The sequence below is a fragment of the Agelaius tricolor genome, unplaced genomic scaffold (genome assembly GCF_023055355.1).
Source record: "Agelaius tricolor isolate 1412-34295 unplaced genomic scaffold, bAgeTri1.0.p SCAF_13, whole genome shotgun sequence".
Taxonomy (NCBI): domain Eukaryota; kingdom Metazoa; phylum Chordata; class Aves; order Passeriformes; family Icteridae; genus Agelaius; species Agelaius tricolor.
In genome coordinates, this window is record NW_027269273.1 from 12,657,364 (window position 1) to 12,677,711 (window position 20,348).

General features: G+C 40.7%; 1 protein-coding gene across 3 annotated transcripts in view; it reads left to right on the forward strand.

Annotated features, from left to right (window-relative positions):
* The window catches only part of RASGEF1A (RasGEF domain family member 1A), a 144,763-nt gene that overhangs the window by 120,461 nt on the left and 3,954 nt on the right, over window positions 1-20,348 (forward strand). For all 3 annotated transcript variants that reach the window (XM_071438760.1, XM_071438762.1, XM_071438761.1), the window contains 10 exons: window positions 1,379-1,558; window positions 7,198-7,326; window positions 11,767-11,904; window positions 15,248-15,469; window positions 15,748-15,822; window positions 16,065-16,157; window positions 17,804-17,906; window positions 18,192-18,271; window positions 18,905-19,096; window positions 20,209-20,332. In XM_071438760.1, the coding sequence (XP_071294861.1) occupies window positions 1,379-1,558; window positions 7,198-7,326; window positions 11,767-11,904; window positions 15,248-15,469; window positions 15,748-15,822; window positions 16,065-16,157; window positions 17,804-17,906; window positions 18,192-18,271; window positions 18,905-19,096; window positions 20,209-20,332 (1,336 nt within the window). The remainder of the gene's footprint in view (window positions 1-1,378; window positions 1,559-7,197; window positions 7,327-11,766; window positions 11,905-15,247; window positions 15,470-15,747; window positions 15,823-16,064; window positions 16,158-17,803; window positions 17,907-18,191; window positions 18,272-18,904; window positions 19,097-20,208; window positions 20,333-20,348) is intronic.

The window sequence follows — 20,348 nt, forward strand, 5'->3', positions numbered from 1 at the left end:
ATATTTATCTTACAGGGAATTACACTTCCCTTATGCCTCTTATCACGTATGTACGCAATGGTCTTTTGGTAAAAGCCACAAAACAGTTCTACTTATCAGCGTCACACAAGTAAATCTGTCACTTTGATAAACAAGTTCTGTTAATACTGGTATTTTTTTCCTCACAGTGCACCTAGCATTTATCAGTGCCTAAGAGGAGAAAAATGTTCTGTATTCCAGTTGTAAACATGAATGATTGACTTTGGAGAGTTTGAGAGGGAAAATATGCCTTGCATTAAAAAATTGCTCAGGAGAAGACTTAAGTGCAGGAGATGAGCGCAGTTAGAAACAGCTGTCAGGTTAAAGGTGCCGATAATGGCCTAATCCTTTTCATCTACATAAGTGCTTTCCATCTATGTCAATATCTTGTCTCTTTCAGAGACAGTGAGACAGCAGCTCAAGAGTTAATGCTGCCTTCTTTGCACTTGATCTCCTAAACAGTCTTGACTATTTCAGCAGCCAGGGGGAACTGTTTTGATGCTGAATAACATTTTCAACCTTTACATACAGCAGCAAGATGTTCTGTTTAGCCTTCTGCAAAGATTTAAGCTGTAGCCAATTTAAAACAAACAAGAACCCCCCTAGAGTTTACTCAAAGGCTGCGGTACAGCGATACAATTGTGGTCAAGGGAAGGGAGGTGCAAAGCCTAAACCTTCCTGTGGTTTTTGTGTTGCAACAACAGGTTTGTATCCTAAGCAAAGATCTCCAAAGAGACTGTTTAAATTAGGCTTGTATATGACAGTATATGTCACCCAGTTCCTGGTTTCATGTACATGTTTTAAAAAAAATGGCAATTTTGATCAGACAGGATATCCCCTGCTGTTTCCAGTGATACCTACATGCACAAGATGCACTTGCGCAGAGACTTGGATTACATCTAGCTACAGAAGTGGTGAAGGATTTATCATCACAAGTGAAGTATTTTGGCCAAAGATCTGACTTCAAAATGAGTAAAAATGGGAACATTAAGGCTTAGTATTTGTTTATTTGCTCAGCAAGGCACCACTTGAGTATCTTGGAAATTCAGAAAGCATTCTGTATTTTCATCTCTGTCTAGTTTTATGCATCAAGAACCTGGGAAAAACTGGGGAGAAGGAAGAAATGAAGTGCAGTGAGGAAAATTCTTATAACTCATGCATCTACAGGTTTAGAAACATAGTTTAAAGTCCATTTCAAAGACCAGCTTGCAGACTGCTTGGATTCAGAACTCAGCTCGAACACTGAGGCTGCCTTCAGTCAAAACCGTAATTGTGTTTAATGTATGCCTCTGTAAAACCCACACATCAGACATCCCGCAAGAAAGCTTAACCCTCTCTCCCTTTCTTTGCCCTTCTGCAGGAAACTATGCCCCAGACGCCAATATTTTCCAGCATGCTTGGTTCCAGTTGTAGTGGGCAAGTGCAGCCAGACATGGGAGAGAGATGTGTGGACCCTGTTTACCAGGATGGGAACCTTGTTTCTGGATCACTGGAGGCCTTGATAGAGCGCCTGGTGCCCACCATGGACTATTACCCAGATGTAAGTACCCACCAAAAGGTTTTTTTTTTTTACTCCCATGGTTTAGTACTCCCATACTGCATTAATATCTGAGTTGTTGCTTTGTCATGAAATACTACCTCTGTCTGATTCAAGATTGAGATGTAGGCTAAAGATGCATTTATTTTACTGGCAATATTCATTCATTAAAGATGTTGCTCAATAGGGATATTCTGTTTCTAAATGAGAGCACTTGTTAGAAAGATAAAGCCATCTTGAACTCAAATGGGTGCCTTAAGAACCAATTAAAAGCAGCATTAGCCACAGAATTTTCATAGTTCTAAGCTGCTTTAGCTCTAATGCAGCCAAGATTAACTACTAACCAGGTCCTACCTAGGGAAACAGACCTGAAAACAGCTCTAGTATTTTTCCCCTTAATTTTCTATGCATATCCTAGTTAGGCCATCAGAAAAAAAAAATCACAACCTAAAATAGATTTTAATTAAAATACTCTCTTTCCAAAGACATTTTAATGGGCCAGTGCTGTAATAATGTATGTTCTCAAGCCTGAAAATGATTTTGCAACTGGCTGAACATCCTCAGTGCAGTCCTCAAAGTGAATCTTACCTATATGGAACTCTAGGGTATGCAGTAAGAATTTGAACCTAGGGTATTAAGATACCACTTCATCACTTAAAATTATTCTTTGTGCCCATTAATGAAAGATGCTATTGGAACAAGTGGCCAAAGATCAGAGGGTCTATATAATTTATATTCTATTTGAGCTCTGAAAAAGCAGCAGCTATTACAGAAATATCACAGCACTTTGAAAAACTAACAAGGGAGCAGGAAACTGCAGTCAATAAATATTAACTTGTATGCCAAACTTAATGTTTATTGTAGTGAGCCATGCTATATCTTGTATATTTCTCAGTCTAATTTGTGCAGAATGTTTTATTGTGGTCTCATTTAAATCACAATAAAGTCCCTCCAAGTTCTCACAAATAACACCACACATCCTCACAATCATCATCATCCACAAAAAGGGACTCTCTATGTGAGAGTTCAGTGGGAATGTGCAAAATTGCCATCAATCATCAGTCTAGGATTAAAAAAGCAAAACAAGCATGGTTGACTATTCCAGTTCAAAAGTAATCCTAAACCTTATATTTAAACATGGCTAACATACAATTGTGCTGCTAGTACCAAATCCTTTCTAAGACTCAGAGGGATAACCATTGTTAGACATTAAATCTCCATTCCACACCCCAAATACATATTGTAGAACAGATGCACAGAAGAAACTAGTGGGTAGAGCTGGTGTGGTATAACAGTGGAATGAATAGCTTTAGGATAATCCAAGGAGTCTGTTCCTTCTCTTTCCTCTGATACACGAATCTTGTTACTTGCTACTTGTAGTTCAGAAGTGTAGCAAAGTTTTTTAGGTAGCTGCTAATGCACATCTCTTATTGTACCTTGCAACATGAAATCTATTTATAACACATCTACTCTAAAAATGGTTCCAGGAAGTGAGTAAGGGGTCTACAACTTTGGAATGCTGCTAGTTTCTGTGATGCTTTCCCTTCATATGCCATGCAAGAGTGCATTCCAAAGCAAGCAGCCATGGACCCCACCCTGCAGGTTAAACAGACTGCAGGCTCACAGCTGAACATCCAACAGAAGCAGTCAAGGGTAACTCCAGGGAAAGAGAGATGAACAGCAGCAATGAACCAAATTCATCTCCTCTATAGCACAACACATACCTTTAGTTAAACCACATCACCCAGTTTAGGTGAAAGGATTAATTATAAAATGAGTAGACAATTAAGCTCTGAACAACATAAAAAAGAAGCTGTATTTGAGTTATCTTCAAGCCCAAGTTTTCTATTTCCCTTCAGTTACATGTTTATACTTCATTTCATGCTCATTTGTGGTTTTAGGGTAGTTGCCACAGAGGGTTGGGGGTAGCCATTTAAGCTGATATCCTGTCAGAAGAGCAGCCAGTCCTGTATGTTCAAGAGAGAAGTATCAAAACCTCTTAGTCTTAACTCTGGCTACTCATCCAAAGAAAGGCAGCAAGGTATCACCCAGAGAAGCCAGTGGCAGTATTAGAGCAGGGGTTACCTTCTTTCAGAGTGACACAGTGGGAAACTGTAATACTCACCCAAGTTTTCTGATGACTACACCTGAGCACAGTGCTCGGAAGGCATTGCTGCCTGCGTGCACACTGATCACAGCAAAGAGGGAGTGGGGACAGAGCAAACACACTGTGTCCTTCTGTGCTGGTTACAGAGGCAGAACAAAAATGTGTTTGCCATGTTGGCAGAGCACGAGACAGGCAAGGGAGGACAGGAAAGATAAGTGCCTGCATTAGTGTGCTGCTCTTCTGGGTCTTGTTTGTGTGCGGGGACTTGCTCTGCACATAGGGAAATGTATGCTCATGAGACAGAGGAGTTCAGGAGGTTAGGAATGGAATGTACCAGTCTGCAACCCTTGTGCCCAAGCAAGAAAATATTTGAAGAAAATATTTCACAAACACAAAGTTCCAGAATGAGCAGTGAGTGCACACAGAGAAATTTTATTTTTTTTTCCCCGCCTCGAGAAGTCATCAGTGCATTCTTGGGTCAGAGAGTAACAATTCCTTCTTTAGTCTTGTGCACTCACACTCTTCTTTTTTTTAATATAATTCAGCTCATCTCTTAGCAACAACTTTAGGCACTAAAGGAATCTGGCTTCTTATTCTCTTGCAAAGCACAAGCCCCTTTTGTGTCTACTTACATTCTCCCAACTGCAGAAAGGATTTTTTTTTTGCCTCTCCTCCCAAATACCTGTCACTTTTAGGATAAATGGAGCTTAACTTTCACTCTTATAGCTTATGGAAGCATTTTTTAATCATTCTGTATCAAACTAGCTAGCTTCAGAGGTAAATTTCCTTCTCCAAACCATCCTCTTCATGGCTAGAGGACTGCCTGAGAAGCTGTAGGTTTTTACACTGTTATAACATTTAGCTTCTGTACATATGACATTAGTATGAAATACTAATTAGTATGAAATCTTTACTATCCGAAACAACTGTGTTCTAGCCCCTGAGACCTAGCACTAACCTTAAATGCATGGCTTAGTTCAGTCTGAAATTTCTTTATTGGATAAGGAGTGGCTACTAGCAGAGAGACAAGGAAATGGGGGGTCAGTACTGCTGTCATTTTTCATTTGGTTCTTAATTGTAGTCCTTGTCTGTGTCAGTAATAAAAGTATCAAAACCCCTCCATTTGATACCAATATGGTGTAAACCAGCATATCTTGATTGACCACAGTAGAACAATTTTGTTTTCCAAAGTAATGAACCTAGTTCCAGTCAAATGACTTTTAAAATGGAATAAAAATAGAGTAGATGGATTCCAGAAGGAATGATAACTTGTTTCTGAAATCTAAAAGTTTGATGTTGTCTGAAAAAGCGTTGCATGGGTCCAGTACAGCTATCACTAATTACAGAGACACATCAGCAAGCCTAAAATGGAAAGTACACACTGTCATGGCCTGGATCTTCCTGTATCTTGCCAGTTCAAAACTTTTATGGACATCCTATAAAACATTATCAAAGGAACCAAATAAAAGCACAGGTCACGTGACACTTTTCTTGCTGTGTGACAGCAGGAAAATGATGCTGTGAGTGGCCCTTTCTCAGAGTCCCTCTGGATAAACACTGTGCCACATCACACACGCTTCCACCAAGGAGACCAACTCTAGAATTACTGTGAGAAGCAAAATTACATCTTTGCTTAAAACAATGTGTTCCAGCTTATCAGAGCAAAGGTCACTGCCAGGGCAGTGTGGCTGAAGTTGTGGTTCCCTGCTACTGACATCTCTCAGCCAGGCCCTCGCAACTCCCAAAGCAAGAATGTGGGGAAGGGATCAGAATGTCACCTCCCTTTTTTTTTTTTTCCTCCCCACCCATCTCATCTCTCAAATGCAAAATACAGTAAAAAGTGAGGGCTGCTTCAAGTCTTCAGTGCAAAAAAAAAAAAAAAATTCACACAACCCAGTGACAGCTGACTCACCCAACAGCTAAATTCCTGTTCCACATAGTCCAGACTCACAGCTTTGAGTTCAGGGACAACAATGAACACATGAGATAGAAAGTGAAACAGAGGATAGTTAAAGTAGGCATAGTTAAAGACACACACCCCAGATCTCACAACCCAACACAGTTCTTTCTGTTGTTTCATTCTGAGTAGGGAACACATCAGTTTAGGAATCACTGCTGCTGTATCACATTGTACATTCTGTACTTTCATTACACTCCTTCAGAAGGACAGAGTTGTATGTTTAAATATGTGTTTAATAATATTATACTTTTCATTCACTCCCAGAACACTGTGACTTTTGGTTAGTGTTATTTATTTTGTTTTTAAAAAATTCCTTTTTCCCTGATAATTGGTGATTAGTGCTAAATTTGTATTATAGGGCATGCTGAGTACTAGAGAAGTGAAAACATTTTTCATTAACAGCATGTTTTAGTCTGATTAAAGAGAGATAGCACATAACCACTTTGGGGTCATAAAGATACCATTCTTGTTTAATTATAAGCTTGTTTTAGAGACTACAAGCTGCAGAATTTGGTCACAGATAGTACAGATATCATATTTTAGACAACTGGTCCTAAGATTTTAACTCTTCTACTTTACTTGCCCAGCCAGAGGTGGTACAAGCTCACAGTGACTATTTAAATGCACTTGGCTGTGTCCTGCAAAGTCACATCACTAGAACATGGAAAAAGTAACAGTGCACATTTCAAACATAACAAAGGTTAATTGAAATACAATGTCAAGGAGATCCCCTATAATTTCCCTACTCCAAATTTTACCAGAAAGCCTGAGGGAAAAATGGAATTACTTATGAGGTGCTACTGTCATTAGGCAATTACAGCCCAATGCAGCAGCCCAGCTTCAAGCACTGGACCAAGACTAGGACAAAAAAATCATCCTCACTTCAATTAAATGATCCAGAATATGGTACAATGGATACTTGTCCAGAGTACCATACAGTGCATCACAGCTTTTAAATTACAATGGAGAGGCTATTTCTAATGAGACAGCCTCATTGTTGGTATTTATTAGCAGTGTTCATATTCTGAAACAAAACCCAGATAAATAAAGTCAAGCTTAAAAGTAAAATATTGTCCTGTGCCCCCAGTCTAAGTGAAAACTTTTGTCAGTGATTGTGGGGGAAAAGGAATGAAAATCCCCATACATGAAGAAATTACAGCTGTGGTTTGGAATATACATGGTTTTCTGCAGCTCAGTGAGATACAATCAATCACTCTTGAAGAAAGCAAGCAGCATTAAATAATGGTGTTTAAGAGTCAAAACACCCTTCATTAGATGTATTTCTGTTGTGGCTTTGGTAAGTGATGACTAATTAAGCACAGAGTCTGGCATTTTAAAAGGAAACCATTTGATAATTGGAAAACCCCACAGTTAACAGCCTTGAAGCCTATAGCATTTCCTCTCAACAGAGCTAAAAAGGACCTGCATTTCTCTGGAGACAGGAAAAATTATAGAAATTTTAAATGAAGCAAAGTTACATTCATCGTTTACAGATTACTTTTTCCAAGGAAGACACATTTGTTTTGCTAAAGCTTTTCAACTTGTTCTTTTCCTTTCTTTTTTCTCCTTGCACAGAGAACTTACATCTTCACTTTCCTACTGAGCTCACGAGTCTTCATTCACCCACACGAGCTCCTGGCTAAAGTGGGGCAGATCTGCATTAAACAGAAGCAGCAGCTGGAAGTGGGGACTGAGGCAGAAAAGGTAAATGGACCATTATGTCCCTCGGTTACTTGTGGTGCTGTCATTTATTTTCCACTCTCTCCTCATTGTAAAGCTAAATAGACTGATAAAGAATAATATGAAATCATAACTGGGATTTGTTGATGGATGCACTTGTATTTGGGTCTCATTCTTTGAAGTATCTTTACCTCATTTGCTGGCCACATTTGCTGGGCTTATGTCCTGCCTCACCAGGCAGCTGCAGGTCGGTGGAGCAGTGTGTGTGTGCCATGGAAGCTGCCCATCAGCTGGTTTGCACTTTTGGGCTTTCACCAAGTAAGGAAAATCAGATTCCAGAAAATCCCTTTCTCCATTCAGCCTCACCATCCTATTAGAGTCAACAATAACCTCTGCTGCTGGGGTGTTTGAACTCAGTATAGCAGTAAATCAAAGAGTTACCTCTCACAAAAACTAAGAGATGCACTTATTTAAAATGGTGACCTGCACTGACATATGCTCCTCTTACATTCTTACACCTTCCCCTTCTGCTGGCACCTTGGACATGGGCCTGCAGGAAACTCAGCAAGCAGCAGGGTGACAATAAATCACTTCTGGGAGGTGGCTTTAATTTACATGCTTTTCTGGCTGCCCTTTCTGTTATGCCCTTGATCCCTTCCTACCTCCTTAATATAAGCTGCAAATTTTTCCTGCCTTCTAAACACAAACTTCTTGGAAAACAATACATGAACTTCTGACGTTCCTCTCAAATTACTGCTTTATTGCCCTCTACTGCCAACACCTGTATGTTTTACAGAATAGTTTGGCCACAAGCACTTACAAACATTTGTTTTTCTACATGGCAACAAATAAAATCTCATTTCACATACAGCATACAAACTCTTAATTTGAGATACTCTCAAGTATTCACAGTCATAATCCATTAAGGTATCATCAGCTACCAGCACCTTCTAATTAAGTGGCTGCAAAGCACAAAATAGCTGACAAAAAGCAGTTAAAGCATCTCTGATTGAGTTTGCTTATGCAAATCTCTTAAGATAAGCTGTGCAACTTGGTGCCTGGATAGCATTTGAACTGAAAAAATGGCAAGCAGGTTTTGAGGTTACACACCACAATCCTTATCATTCTCTTGGTTTTGACATTACTGGCTAGCCAAAGAGTTCTACAGAAATACAAACCAGAAAAAGTGGATTGCAAAGAAAAACCCTCTGGGGTGTCTTGGAGTCTGCCTAGAATCCTTTTAACTACTCACATAAAGCAAGAATTTCACAGTTTAAGACATCAATTATAACATACAAGTCAGTAGTTAAGATTGACCATAAAGGAAAAAATTTAACTCTCCATAAGTGCATTAGAGATTGGAAAGTATCAAGCAAGATTATCAGGGGAAAATCCCTTGTATAGTATTATTGAGTGGGTAAAAACCCTGTTGTTTCACCTGTGGTACAATTTTTCTGCAGCTTGAGTATTTTATATGGCTCAAGCTAAAGAAGTAAGAAATAAAAAGAGAACATAGAAGTTTGTTTTGCCTGTCTACATATATATATAGCCTTCAAAAGGATGTATATGTATATATAGACAGGCAAAACAAATATATATACAAAACAAAAACATGTATATATATATAAATAAAATATATATATATAAAACAAATTATATAGATATACAATCCCTTTAAAAGTTACTATTTCTTCTGGATCTTTTTGCCAGTAAGTCCTCCTTTTTAAAAATGGAAAAATACGTATAACCAGGTCATTGCCATTAAGTCTTTCCTATTGCCCTCCTTTCTAAATGGGAGTTGTTTTGTCTCAGGAACAGGGTCAATCCACAGAACACTTAAATTAATAGAGTTATTTCTCTTCTCAAAGAAATGTTTGTGGGAGAAGTATTCCCATGGACTCCAGAGAACTCTGTCAGGCCTCACAAGGGGAGGCTCATGTCTGGAGCAGGGCTGGAGAAAAGTGGGTTGTAGGTTTATGGCAGCCATGGTAGAAAGGAAACTGAGCTGCTGCTGCTGCTGCCCCCAGATCAGTGAGGTTTCCATCTGGGCCACCACGTGCCCTGAGCCTGTCCCGCTGCTGTGGCTCCATCAGAGTGCACATGGAACAGAAATGCCCTGCTCTGCTGCACTGAGGCCTCCTAGCACTGCTCTCAGAAAGTGTACACCTTGTTGTCATCAGTGTTAAAGAGCATCTGATGAAACATTGAGCTTTTTAAAACCTGAGGAGTGCAGTTTGTCTTGCAACATGCCTGGCTTGGCATAAGAAGAGGGCAAACCATAACAACTCAAAAATAGACACAAGAGATGTGAAGTCAGTGTTCATAAATCACTGTGTTTTAAGCTGTACATGGAGTATAATTTGGGGTAATTTGGCTGAGTACTACAAGAACAAAGCTTCATTTTTCTCCTTCAAACCTTTTCCTTCTATATCAGTGCCTAAAAATACTGATGAAATATGGCCTGGTGTTATGCTGCACCCACTTCAAATCATGACAGCTAATGCTCCCTCTTCAGTGGGCTCCTGGTCTTTAAGGAGCAATCTTGGACATAGCAGCATTAAAAAAGCATCAGCTATGACTGATTTAGTCTCTTCAGCTTCTGGGGTCAGTCTAGACAACCCATAAATTCTTTATGAACTGAGTGTTCATATGGAGATGCTTGCCATGGCCCCAAAGTGAGATTTTTAAACCTTTCTGCCCTTACTACTCCTATTTCAGTTCCAAAAGTTAAAAAGAAAGGATAGTCAAGATGATTAATACTAAAAAACAGTTCTGTAGCAGCTTTTGGTAAACAGAAGTGGAGTTGGCACATACCTGTTCATTTTAATTGAATGGAAGTGCACTCCCTGGCTAATTAATCATCCATCACCACCTACAGATTATTCTTTTAATAATGTCAGGCTCCATGCATTTCCTGGCAAATAAGTATAAATTGTCTTCTCCCCAAGGCAGATGACAGTGGGAGCTTGGAGTACAGGCAGCTGTAATCTGGAACTCTGTCCCACACTGCTGAGAAATAGCTTGAAGCTCCACACAAGGGGCACTGACAGACACTGCTTTGCAGGAATGCAAAGGCACTGCTGGCAAAAAGAGTGGGGATGTTTTGGTTTTGCCCTCCCTATGCAGCTATTCTGTGTTTGTCTCATTAGCAGCATCAATTAAATGCTGTCAACAAAAACAGGTAGGAAATGCATGCTAGCAGTTTGCAGGTCTTAAAAAAACCAAAACAATCCAAGAAAATTCCCTCTAGACTTAAAAGGAGGCATTGGTTAATTGTCAGATTGAGGATTGAAGCATGCATGGTTTAACTTCAAAGTTCTTAGCAAAGATTATTAGTATCACTGACTATACAATGGTGAGATGTTAAAAAAAAGGCAAAACAAAACCAGCCTAATTTCATTGACCTTTGGTTTTGATTAGATAAACTGGAACATGCCATGATGAGATGCTGTTTTGGCAGCAGCTGCTAGCAGCATTTGGAGACATCCTCTGGCTTTCAGCAGTTGCCTGAGGTGGCAGTGCCATGCTGAGTGCCCTCCTGTCCCCAGAGGGCTGGGCAGTGCTGGGGACCGGCAGCTGCTGCCTTCAGGGACCTCTGCATTCACACAGCTGGGCAGGGAACACAAACAGAGCTTCCTCTTTTTCCTCTGTGCATCACAAGCTGGGCAGGAGGATAAATAGAACCTAAATTAAGGTTTGATTCCTCTTGTTCATTACAAGTTCTTAGCACTCACACTCCCCATTTTACAAGACTGCTCCCTTGGATGTGTTGATGCTGCTGTCCATTGATGCAATGGAGAGGGGAGTAATTGGCACCCAATTCAGGTCTAACTGATCAAAAACCTTACAAGATTCACAGGTAACCAAAAGAAAAAAAAAATACTCTCTGCCCTTTCTGTGGTTGATAGCGTTTTGAACAGAAGCCAGTACCTTTTATTGTCAAAGTCTGTTTTGACTGAGACGTCACGGAGAGAACGCACACGTCTTTCCTGTCATTCATTTATTTCATATACAGCTCAGCCTGGATGGTCTGATAAATTCTATAGAACTGAAATGTCTTTGTGAATGTTTCTCATGAACATGGTTGGTAGAGTACTGTGGTCTGTACACATTTGAATTCAAACACTGCAGTACTGCTGCCTCAGATGGCAGACATCAGCTTAAACCCCATGGACTTCAGTTAAACAAGTCACTTGAACTGTTCTGTCATCCTCCTGGTTTTAAAAAACTCACCTTGAAAATGTCTCCACAGTGTTTGGTAAGAGACATCACCATGAAAGGAGGTTAATGATACTATTTAGGAATCTAGTGCACAGTCAAATACGCTCTTTTTTGTCCCCATCATTTACTATTAATGCAAAGTATTTTCAAGGGTGTCTCTAGATTTCTGTGAACCTTTATCAGCCAATTAATCTGCAGTCAAACAGGTCTGTGATCAGTAATCAACTCATTGTTTCTTTCTAGGCAAAACTAAAATCCTTCGCTGCCAAAATCATTCAGCTCCTGAAGGAATGGACTGAAACTTTCCCCTATGATTTCCAAGATGAAAAATCCATGAAAGAGTTGAAGGAGATTGCTCACAGGATCACACAATGTGATGAGGTAGGGGTGGGAAGGAAAGAAAAGTTAAGAGCTAAAGCAGCATTTGTCAAGTGTCCCATGAACTGTGCCACGTTCTGTGCAATCCTGCAGGCAGCATTTCCTAAATGAACCACAGCAGCACTTGCTGGGTTGTCAGGGTAACCACAGGACACAGGCTGCCTGATGGACTTAATGGTGCATTAGCAGGAACTGTCTACATCTAATCACCACATGTAAGAAGAAGAGAGAAAATAGTCCTGGCAATATGAAAAATGACCGTGGTGCAGAGGGAGAAAGGACAGTAACTAGAATGGCTCAAGAGGATTTAATAATGAATTACAGACCATCCTTTGTACATTGTACCTTACATACTTTGTACACTCCAATCCTTTGTACATTGTCCCTACTCTGTATGTCTAAGTTCTGCAGGACACACCAGCTAGTTGTATCACACGTACTCTTGGCCAAGGTGAAGGTGTTTATTATTTAGCACCTCATTCCCAGCTTCTAATAATAAAAAGTTTATTGCAATGTTTTAGGTGACAGGCACAGTATTTTCACAAAGAAGTTATCTTTGAGCTCTGCTAGCTAGTCCATCACCAGTCTTAAAAGCTCTGAATTTCTAGCCTGTGAAGAAAACTAGGCCTTGAAAAAACCTTCTAAAGCAAACAGATAAAGTGAATTGGAATAAAACAAGGAGTGTTAACTTTTTGGAGGGAGGCAATGGGGCCAGGGGAGGGGGGGTTGTTGGAGTTTTTGGTTAGTTTTGGCTCTTTCCCAACATTCACAAAGCCTACACTTTTTGTTCATTGAGAAAGTCACTGCTAACAGCAATAGACAGAAGGAAGAACATAATCAAGAACTGCAAGAGAATTAGTTGTAAAGTGCTTGTACAAATGTCAAGTCTTACTTCTGTAGAAGTAGAAGCTTATTGTTTTTAAACCCACAACTTCAAGATATTTTTGAGAACAATCAGGAGGAACCAGGAAGACAGTTGTATGATGTGCTTTTGTTGATTCAAGTAGAGAGAAAATGAAGAACAACAGGTCTGACAGCAGGGCGTGAGTCAGGGCTAGGACAGCAGAGTGAGGTGAAGGAAGTTCATCAGTTGTGTTGCATCAGCAAAGATGTTTATGTGGGTGCTGGATGAGAATGTCAGTGCCTCAGGAGAGGGGGAAGAGGAAACAGGACTCCAGCCTTCTCTTCTTCTTGCAGACAAGGGGTGGATGCTGCCAGAGACAGCACTGTGAAAGGGGACTTGGCAGAGGTTTATTTAGCATCTCTGTCTCAGTATTTAATTTGTCTGTTACTTTGAACTAGAAAAGAGTTGTGCCCTTTCTTTCTCCTTTTTCCTTCCCACTCTTATGTATGAATAATGGCCATTTGAGAAAAACCCATCTTCATGGAATGGCTCTGTGCTGTGGTGTCTGAGGCATCTGATGGCATCCATGAATTACAGCACCACCTCATTTACCCCCTTAACAAGGCTAATCAAAGTTCATCAATGGACAGCTGTGCTTCATTTGACCCCTAGGAAATACTAATTTGACACTGACAAAAGCAGCTCTCACTCTAAGTTTTTGTTAGCACATTGAATAATGCTTCAGCATGGAATTATGGTAAAGGTTGGGGGTTTATTTTGTATTTTAAAGCCTTTTCAAATCCCCTTAGGACACTATTCTTCATACATAAAAGTAGAAAGTCACCTGAGAACTCACACAAAGCAGTCAGGCGTTGTCCTGGTGATAGCAGCATACCAAATAGCTGCAGCCAGGGTTGCACCCCAAAGTTAGTAAAAATTAACTCAAACAGGTACAAGTCATTGTGTAGTCATTGACTTATCTTCCAAAGTTGTAGGGAAAATGAGGGTAAAACTAGTAATGAAAGGAAGCTGCTAAAACTCTTAAGGACATTTGTCTAAGCATTAAGATGCTAATGAATTCATAATAGCTTAAGTAAGCCACAGCTTTTCATGTCTGAGTTTCTTTTCTCACTTTTACATAATATCTGCAATACTCTCACCTATCTTCAAGTGTCATTTTCTGCAATCCTGTCAGCAGGTCTGCTTCCTTCAGACACCTGGGCAAGTCAGGCACAGTGACTGAAGGCAAACCATTCACAGTGGAAAGCTCAGCATAAGAGAGGAGAATTCTGCTTTGTTTTAGTCCCCTCCACCAGGCTCCCTTGGCATTTCTGAACACTTGTAGCACAGTATCAGAAATGACTCCAGACAGCTGCTGTTCAGCAGTAATCCAGCCTCAAGATGAGCTACACTGCCTTCAGCTTTTCATTTGATTTCACTTGGGAGTCAGATTATTGCCTTGTAAAGCACCATTCTGACACCATTATTGCTTAATTATAACAGGCAATACACAAGTATTTGGTAGTCATCTCCCACATCTGCTGCATAATTTCAGTCATCACTGCACAGTAGTGGCTCCTTTGAATGGTCACAGATTCATTGCAGTTCTGTCTAGTGAGGACTGGCAGAAGTGAACCTTGTGGTTAACTTCAAGAAAAGTAATTTGCATGAAAGCAAGAGAATGATTCTGTGAGGAAAAGGACTGTCTGGTTGAATTAATTTTCCTAGCAGAAGAAGAAACCTGGGTCACTTAAAGCAGTAGCAGACAGGATGGAGGGGTAGGCAAGCAATCAAGTTAGCTCTTTAGGGGTGATCTCACAGAAATGTCTGTAGGACACAATGGCAGAAAAAAACAATCACCTTAGCTGTCAAAACACTGAGCAGATGGATTGTGTTCCTGTGGCTTTACCTTTCAATGAATCCTTACAAATCTTGTGTTTAAAATCTGCACACAATAAATAGGAAAGGCATTTCAGTTTTCTGAGAACATGATGTATATTGTGCTCCTATATAAATATTTGGATACTTAGCTGTTCAAAGCTAAGTTAGGATATTGTAGGGGTATATTCCTGGACATGATGTGAATTCCCCAGATTCTGCTTGGGCTAGACAGACTGGATTCATCAGTGGGTCTGATCAGGATGAGAGTTTTTGGCCCTTGGTGCACAGAGGGTCCAGGAAGCCTTGTGCAAGCAGCTGCAGCACCTTTCACATGCCCACTCCAGCTGCTGACACAGATGCCTTTGAAATGGGGCACTCCCCAAAGGAGCAGACCAGCCAGCCAAGCAAAGCAGAGCTGGGGAGGCAGGCAGGCAGAACAGGGTCATTATGGAGTTTTGTGGGTATTTAGGACAAGGTCATTTGTCACAGAATGATCAGCTCAGAAAAGATGAAAGAAAATGGATAATAGGCATTTGTTTTTCCCAGGCAGAAATTCTCTGGTGATCCATGTCTGCAATAGCTAAAGGTTTTCAGCAGTTGTTGTTTCTCCCTTCTGCTTAGGAAAATGGAACAGTGAAAAAGATCATTAGCCAGATGACACAGAATCTCCTGATGGCCCTTTCTGCACGGAGCCAGTACCAGGAAATCAGAGAGAAATTCCGTCAGCCTGTCACTGACAAGGGCACCATCCTCAAAACCAAGCCCCAGTCAAGCCAGAAGGACATCCTGAGTGTGTGCTGTGACCCTCTGATCCTGGCACAGCAGCTGACCTACATCGAGCTGGTGAGACTGACTGGGGTGGAGACTTCTGCTTGCTATTTAATAAATATTAACATTATTAACATACTCATCAATAGGAATTTGGCTATGGCTTCACTGAGAGCCCCCAGTGTTTTAATAAAAAAATACCAAGTCAAGCAATGAACAAGACCAGTTAGGTACACTGATAAAAGCACCTTGCTCAAGGAAGATAAAGTTACCTAAATGTTCTCCTAACTTTGTCATTGTACAGACAAACAGTTCTGTGAAAACAAATCAATCTCTCCTCTCTCCAAACACAGGAAAGGGTGAGCAACATTTATCCAGAGGATCTGATGCAGATTGTCAGCCACATGGACTCCCTGGATAATCACAAGGTACAAAAAGGTGTACAGATGAAAAAAGAAACATAGATGAACCGGGGTAAAGAATAATAACTCCATAATTTGACTATACCCTGTGCAACAAAGACTGACATTTCCTAAGCTTCTTTAAGCTCATGCCTTAAAACACACACAACAAGATTTTGTCAAGATATGAAAAGGAATTTTATCCTTTGGTAAACTTTGACTTTATCATGCTACAGGAGAGGTTTAATAGGTGACCTGTTCTCTTACAGTGCCGAAGTGATGTGACCAAAACCTATAATTTGGAGGCCTATGACAATTGGTTCAATTGTCTCAGCATGCTGGTGGCTACAGAGATTTGTCGGGTAGGTGTGCATAGAAAACAAGATACCAAAGGGATCCTGCCTTAAGGATAAGAGGCAAGCAGTGGTCTAAATGAGATTTAAACATTAGCAGTGCAATTAAAGATAATAGCATTATTCAAGCATTAAATTATTTGCATGCTCAGATGATTAAGAGTTCAAGGCTATGTTTGACTTTGCATATATTCCTTAATTTTGTGCAGCTGCATTAGTCATGCAGTGAAATGGAACTTGTGTGGACTGAGTTGGGAGCTCTTTAGGATTTATCTATTTTTAAATACAGCAAAAGATTCTTAAAAATATTCCTCTTTAAATGCAGATTTACCAATAAACAGCTGTCCTTCCACTGCATTTAGATAACATTAGCACCGTAATATATTAATTTTTAAATTTATATTCATTTTATTCACACAACATTCATTGTAGAAAAATCAAGAATAAGCTTTCTTTAAATCTGAAAAGAAAGTGTACTACTGGAAAGCTAAAAAAAAGTAAAAGAGGAGGCTAAGGTAACTTCTGTCATATAATAGGCAAAGAAATGGAAGAAAACTGCCCCAGAAATCTTTTTTTTTTCTTTTCCATGTATGGTCTCTTTTAAGCTTCTTATTATGATTTTTTTAGATTTCTATTAATTCCAGTTCTAGCAAATTGGAATATTTTTTCCCTATTCCTGGTTGTTCAGGCACCCTTCCATGGGAATCCCAATGCCTGCTGCATGTTCATGAAGTCCAATGTACTGACTGATCCTAATCTCTTAACATTTCCTGCCCTCAGAAATATATTGCAGAGGCACACCAAGACACTTCCAGAGCTGGCTGGTAGGGCTCATACATTTAAGAAACCATCAAAGAAAGGTTTTAGCACACTGAGGGCTAAGCCAGGCCTTTGACTACTGAACCATTTTCTTTTGATATGACAGAAACTTAAGTACTTAGATCAGAGATTGTGCAGTCACTGCTTAGGAGTCATTTTTATATAAGCCAGAGAGAACTTTTAGGTTTAAACAGGGAAAATATTTTCATGAATGAATGCAATCCAGGCAATAATTAATTTTGCTTTGTAGTTTATAAAAGAATTTGCAGATGAGGTGCTCAGCATCAGTTGCTTGTTCCTGTGCACATTTGTGTGGGTGGGAATTTGTGTATTTGCTCATCCTCACTGCCTGCTCCCAACAAACAGGTCATTCAGGAGTACATGCAGCAGAACCAGAAAAGCAGGATGTGGCAGTTGCTTTCTCTCATTTAGGTTCCATGCCCCTGACTTTAAGCCTGTCTGATGCTTTCCCCCCTTCTTGAGAGGTTTAAATGTTTTGCGTATATTCTGATGGCAGTGTCACATTATCTTCCTTTTTCAGTAACAGGAAATTGCTGAAAGTATCCAGCTTGTTTATGCAGAATTGCCCAAGACATGGACTTCTTTGTATAAACAAAGATGTGCACTCCCTCAGAACTACACAAGTAGTTGGTAGTAGTCCCAAATATTTCTGCTGTTTTATTAAAAATTATTCTTAACAAAAAATCCTGAGGCCTATATTAAGATTTAGCTGGACAACGTCTTGAAATGTCTATTCACTGAACCTGCTACAGTGCCTTTGACTGACATCCTACCCAAAATTCAAACCATCCCTTCCCTCTTGGGTTTTTCTCCAGGTTGTAAAGAAAAAGCAGCGTACAAGAATGGTGGAATTTTTCATTGATGTGGCAAGAGAATGCTTCAACATTGGAAACTTCAACTCCATGATGGCTATTATCTGTGAGTATCCTTAGCACAGATGGCAAAAGGCACTCCATTTCACAACCTGACTGGCAAGACTGCTCACACTTGCCCTGAATTGGCCAAGCACATCAGCAGGCACACTTCCCCAGGGACAGTGTCTGCCAGGGACAGATTCATGTGTGGGTGGGTGAGCTTCAGTTGCAGCTTGTCAGCCTGAGACACCTCCCAGAATGTGTGGTGGTGATACATAAGCCCAGTTATATTAGCCCAGTATTTTTTTCAACTCAGTTGTTTCTTTGTCTCCTCTCTCCCTGCATTCAGCCGGCATGAACTTGAGCCCTGTGGCACGGTTAAAGAAAACCTGGTCCAAGGTCAAAACAGCCAAATTTGATGTTTTAGAGGTATGTATAAAGTTTTGACTTTGTATAGAAATCCACCAAATAGTTTCATCCACACCTCTGCTAGCTACTGTGTCAGAGAGCAGGCACCCCTGTCAGTGGTCACCAGCACATAAACGTTATCAGAGTGTTTCCTCCATTTCAAACTCTCTGCTTGGTTGCAATGCAAAGTAGATGCCAGCTCTCTCTAGATTATTTCTTCCTAGAGTATTTTTGCCAGTTTAACTTCGAGGCAGTCTCCACTCCAGTGAATGCTGCCCTTAAAACCAATTGGAGGACTCCACCTAGTGGGGACCGGCATGGAAACAGAACCTGATTGAAACCATCATAAGAAATAGAGGTGACAGCAAAGGAGAATTTTGGTTTTTCCCCCACCACAGAGAGTCATTTATGATTTTCTTTCGGTCTGCTTTGTTCATGGAATAGATGCAAAGCCAGTACAGAGCCCTCCTTCCAAGCAAGGTAGAAGTTACAAAAACCTGCACCCAGACCTGATCAGTATAAAGCTACCCTACCTTGAAAACCTTAAAAGGGACCAAATGAAGTTACAAAGAATAAGCTCTGATGGCTAGAGCAAAGCTTTTAATTCCTAGAAACATGTATTACTTGTCTCCCTTTCCCCCTGTATAAAACCAGCACCACATGGACCCATCCAGCAACTTCTGCAACTACCGCACGGCGCTGCAGGGCGCGGCGCAGCGCTCGCAGGGCGCCCACAGCAGCCGCGAGAAGATCGTCATCCCCGTCTTCAACCTCTTCATCAAGGACATCTACTTCCTGCACAAGATCCACACCAACCGCCTGCCCAACGGGCAGATCAACTTCAAGGTGGGCCCCTGCTGCTGCCCAGACTGCTCTGACACCCAAACCTGCTGCGCTGCAGCCTGGCCCCAGTGCATCACCCATTCCTCCGTGCCCACGTGGGCTGCACCAAGTGCTGTCATACCCAGGGCAGCTGATTGGAATCAGATTCTGGGAAAGCCAGCGGTTGCTTTTCTGGGGCAGCAAGCCTTCATATCTGATCAAATTTAACAGGTCACTTCAGGCTGAGTCATCAGCCTTAGCTGATTTCACCTCATCAGTTTGGCTGCCTGTAATGGGGTTTATTCAGGTCTGCAAGGGAGCTTCTACAGCTTCTGGGTTCTCTCCCCAGTTAATGAACATGCATGTACAAGTGGCCACAGTCTGTCAAAAGTACATCTGGACAAAATCTTATTGTCATCATGTGAAAGTGAGGGGAGCACACAGAAGATACAGGGCAAACCCTGAGTAATGACAGATTTCTTAAAATCCTAGGAAGGAAAGGGTATCTAAATGTTTCTGTATGTTACTGTGACTTCCCAAATTTAAAGAGTGCTTTCTGAAAAGATCAGATACGTCACATTACATTTAAACAGAAGCTTGGAAATGTAAAAAGTAAAGCAAATAAACTATTTGCTGTCCAGTTCCAGTCACAGGAATTTAGACACTCCACACAGAAAATAGACACTATTATATAGGAAGGAAAGGTTGATGATGAAAAGCCTGAAGGCAAAAGATCAGATGGTGGGCTGAGATAACACTGTCCTAAACTTGAGGCTGGCAGCAGATGAGGAACTAGCAGCAAGAGGGGGAAATGAGGGGAGGCATAAGAAGATAGGATAACAAGGAATCACAGAATTATGCAGAGTTGGAAGGGACCCACAGGGATCACCAAGCCCAACTCCCAGCCCTGCACAGCACCACCCCAAGAGTCACACCATGTGCCTGACAGCATTGTCCAAATACTTCTTGAATTCTGTCAGGCTGGTGCTGTGACCAATTCTGTGTAAGTCTGAGTAAGGGACAATAAGAAAAGCAGCATAAAGAATAAGACTGGGAGGCTCTGAAATAGAAATGAACTAATATTTCACAGAAAACAAGTACTACGTTAATAATACTTTTTTAATTCCTTCATGCAGAAGTTCTGGGAAATTTCAAGACAGATTCATGATTTCCTGACATGGAAGCAGGTTGAGTGTCCTTTTGAAAAAGACAAGAAAATCCAGACCTATCTACTCACAGCACCTATTTATAGTGAAGAAGGTAAAATCCCTTGCTG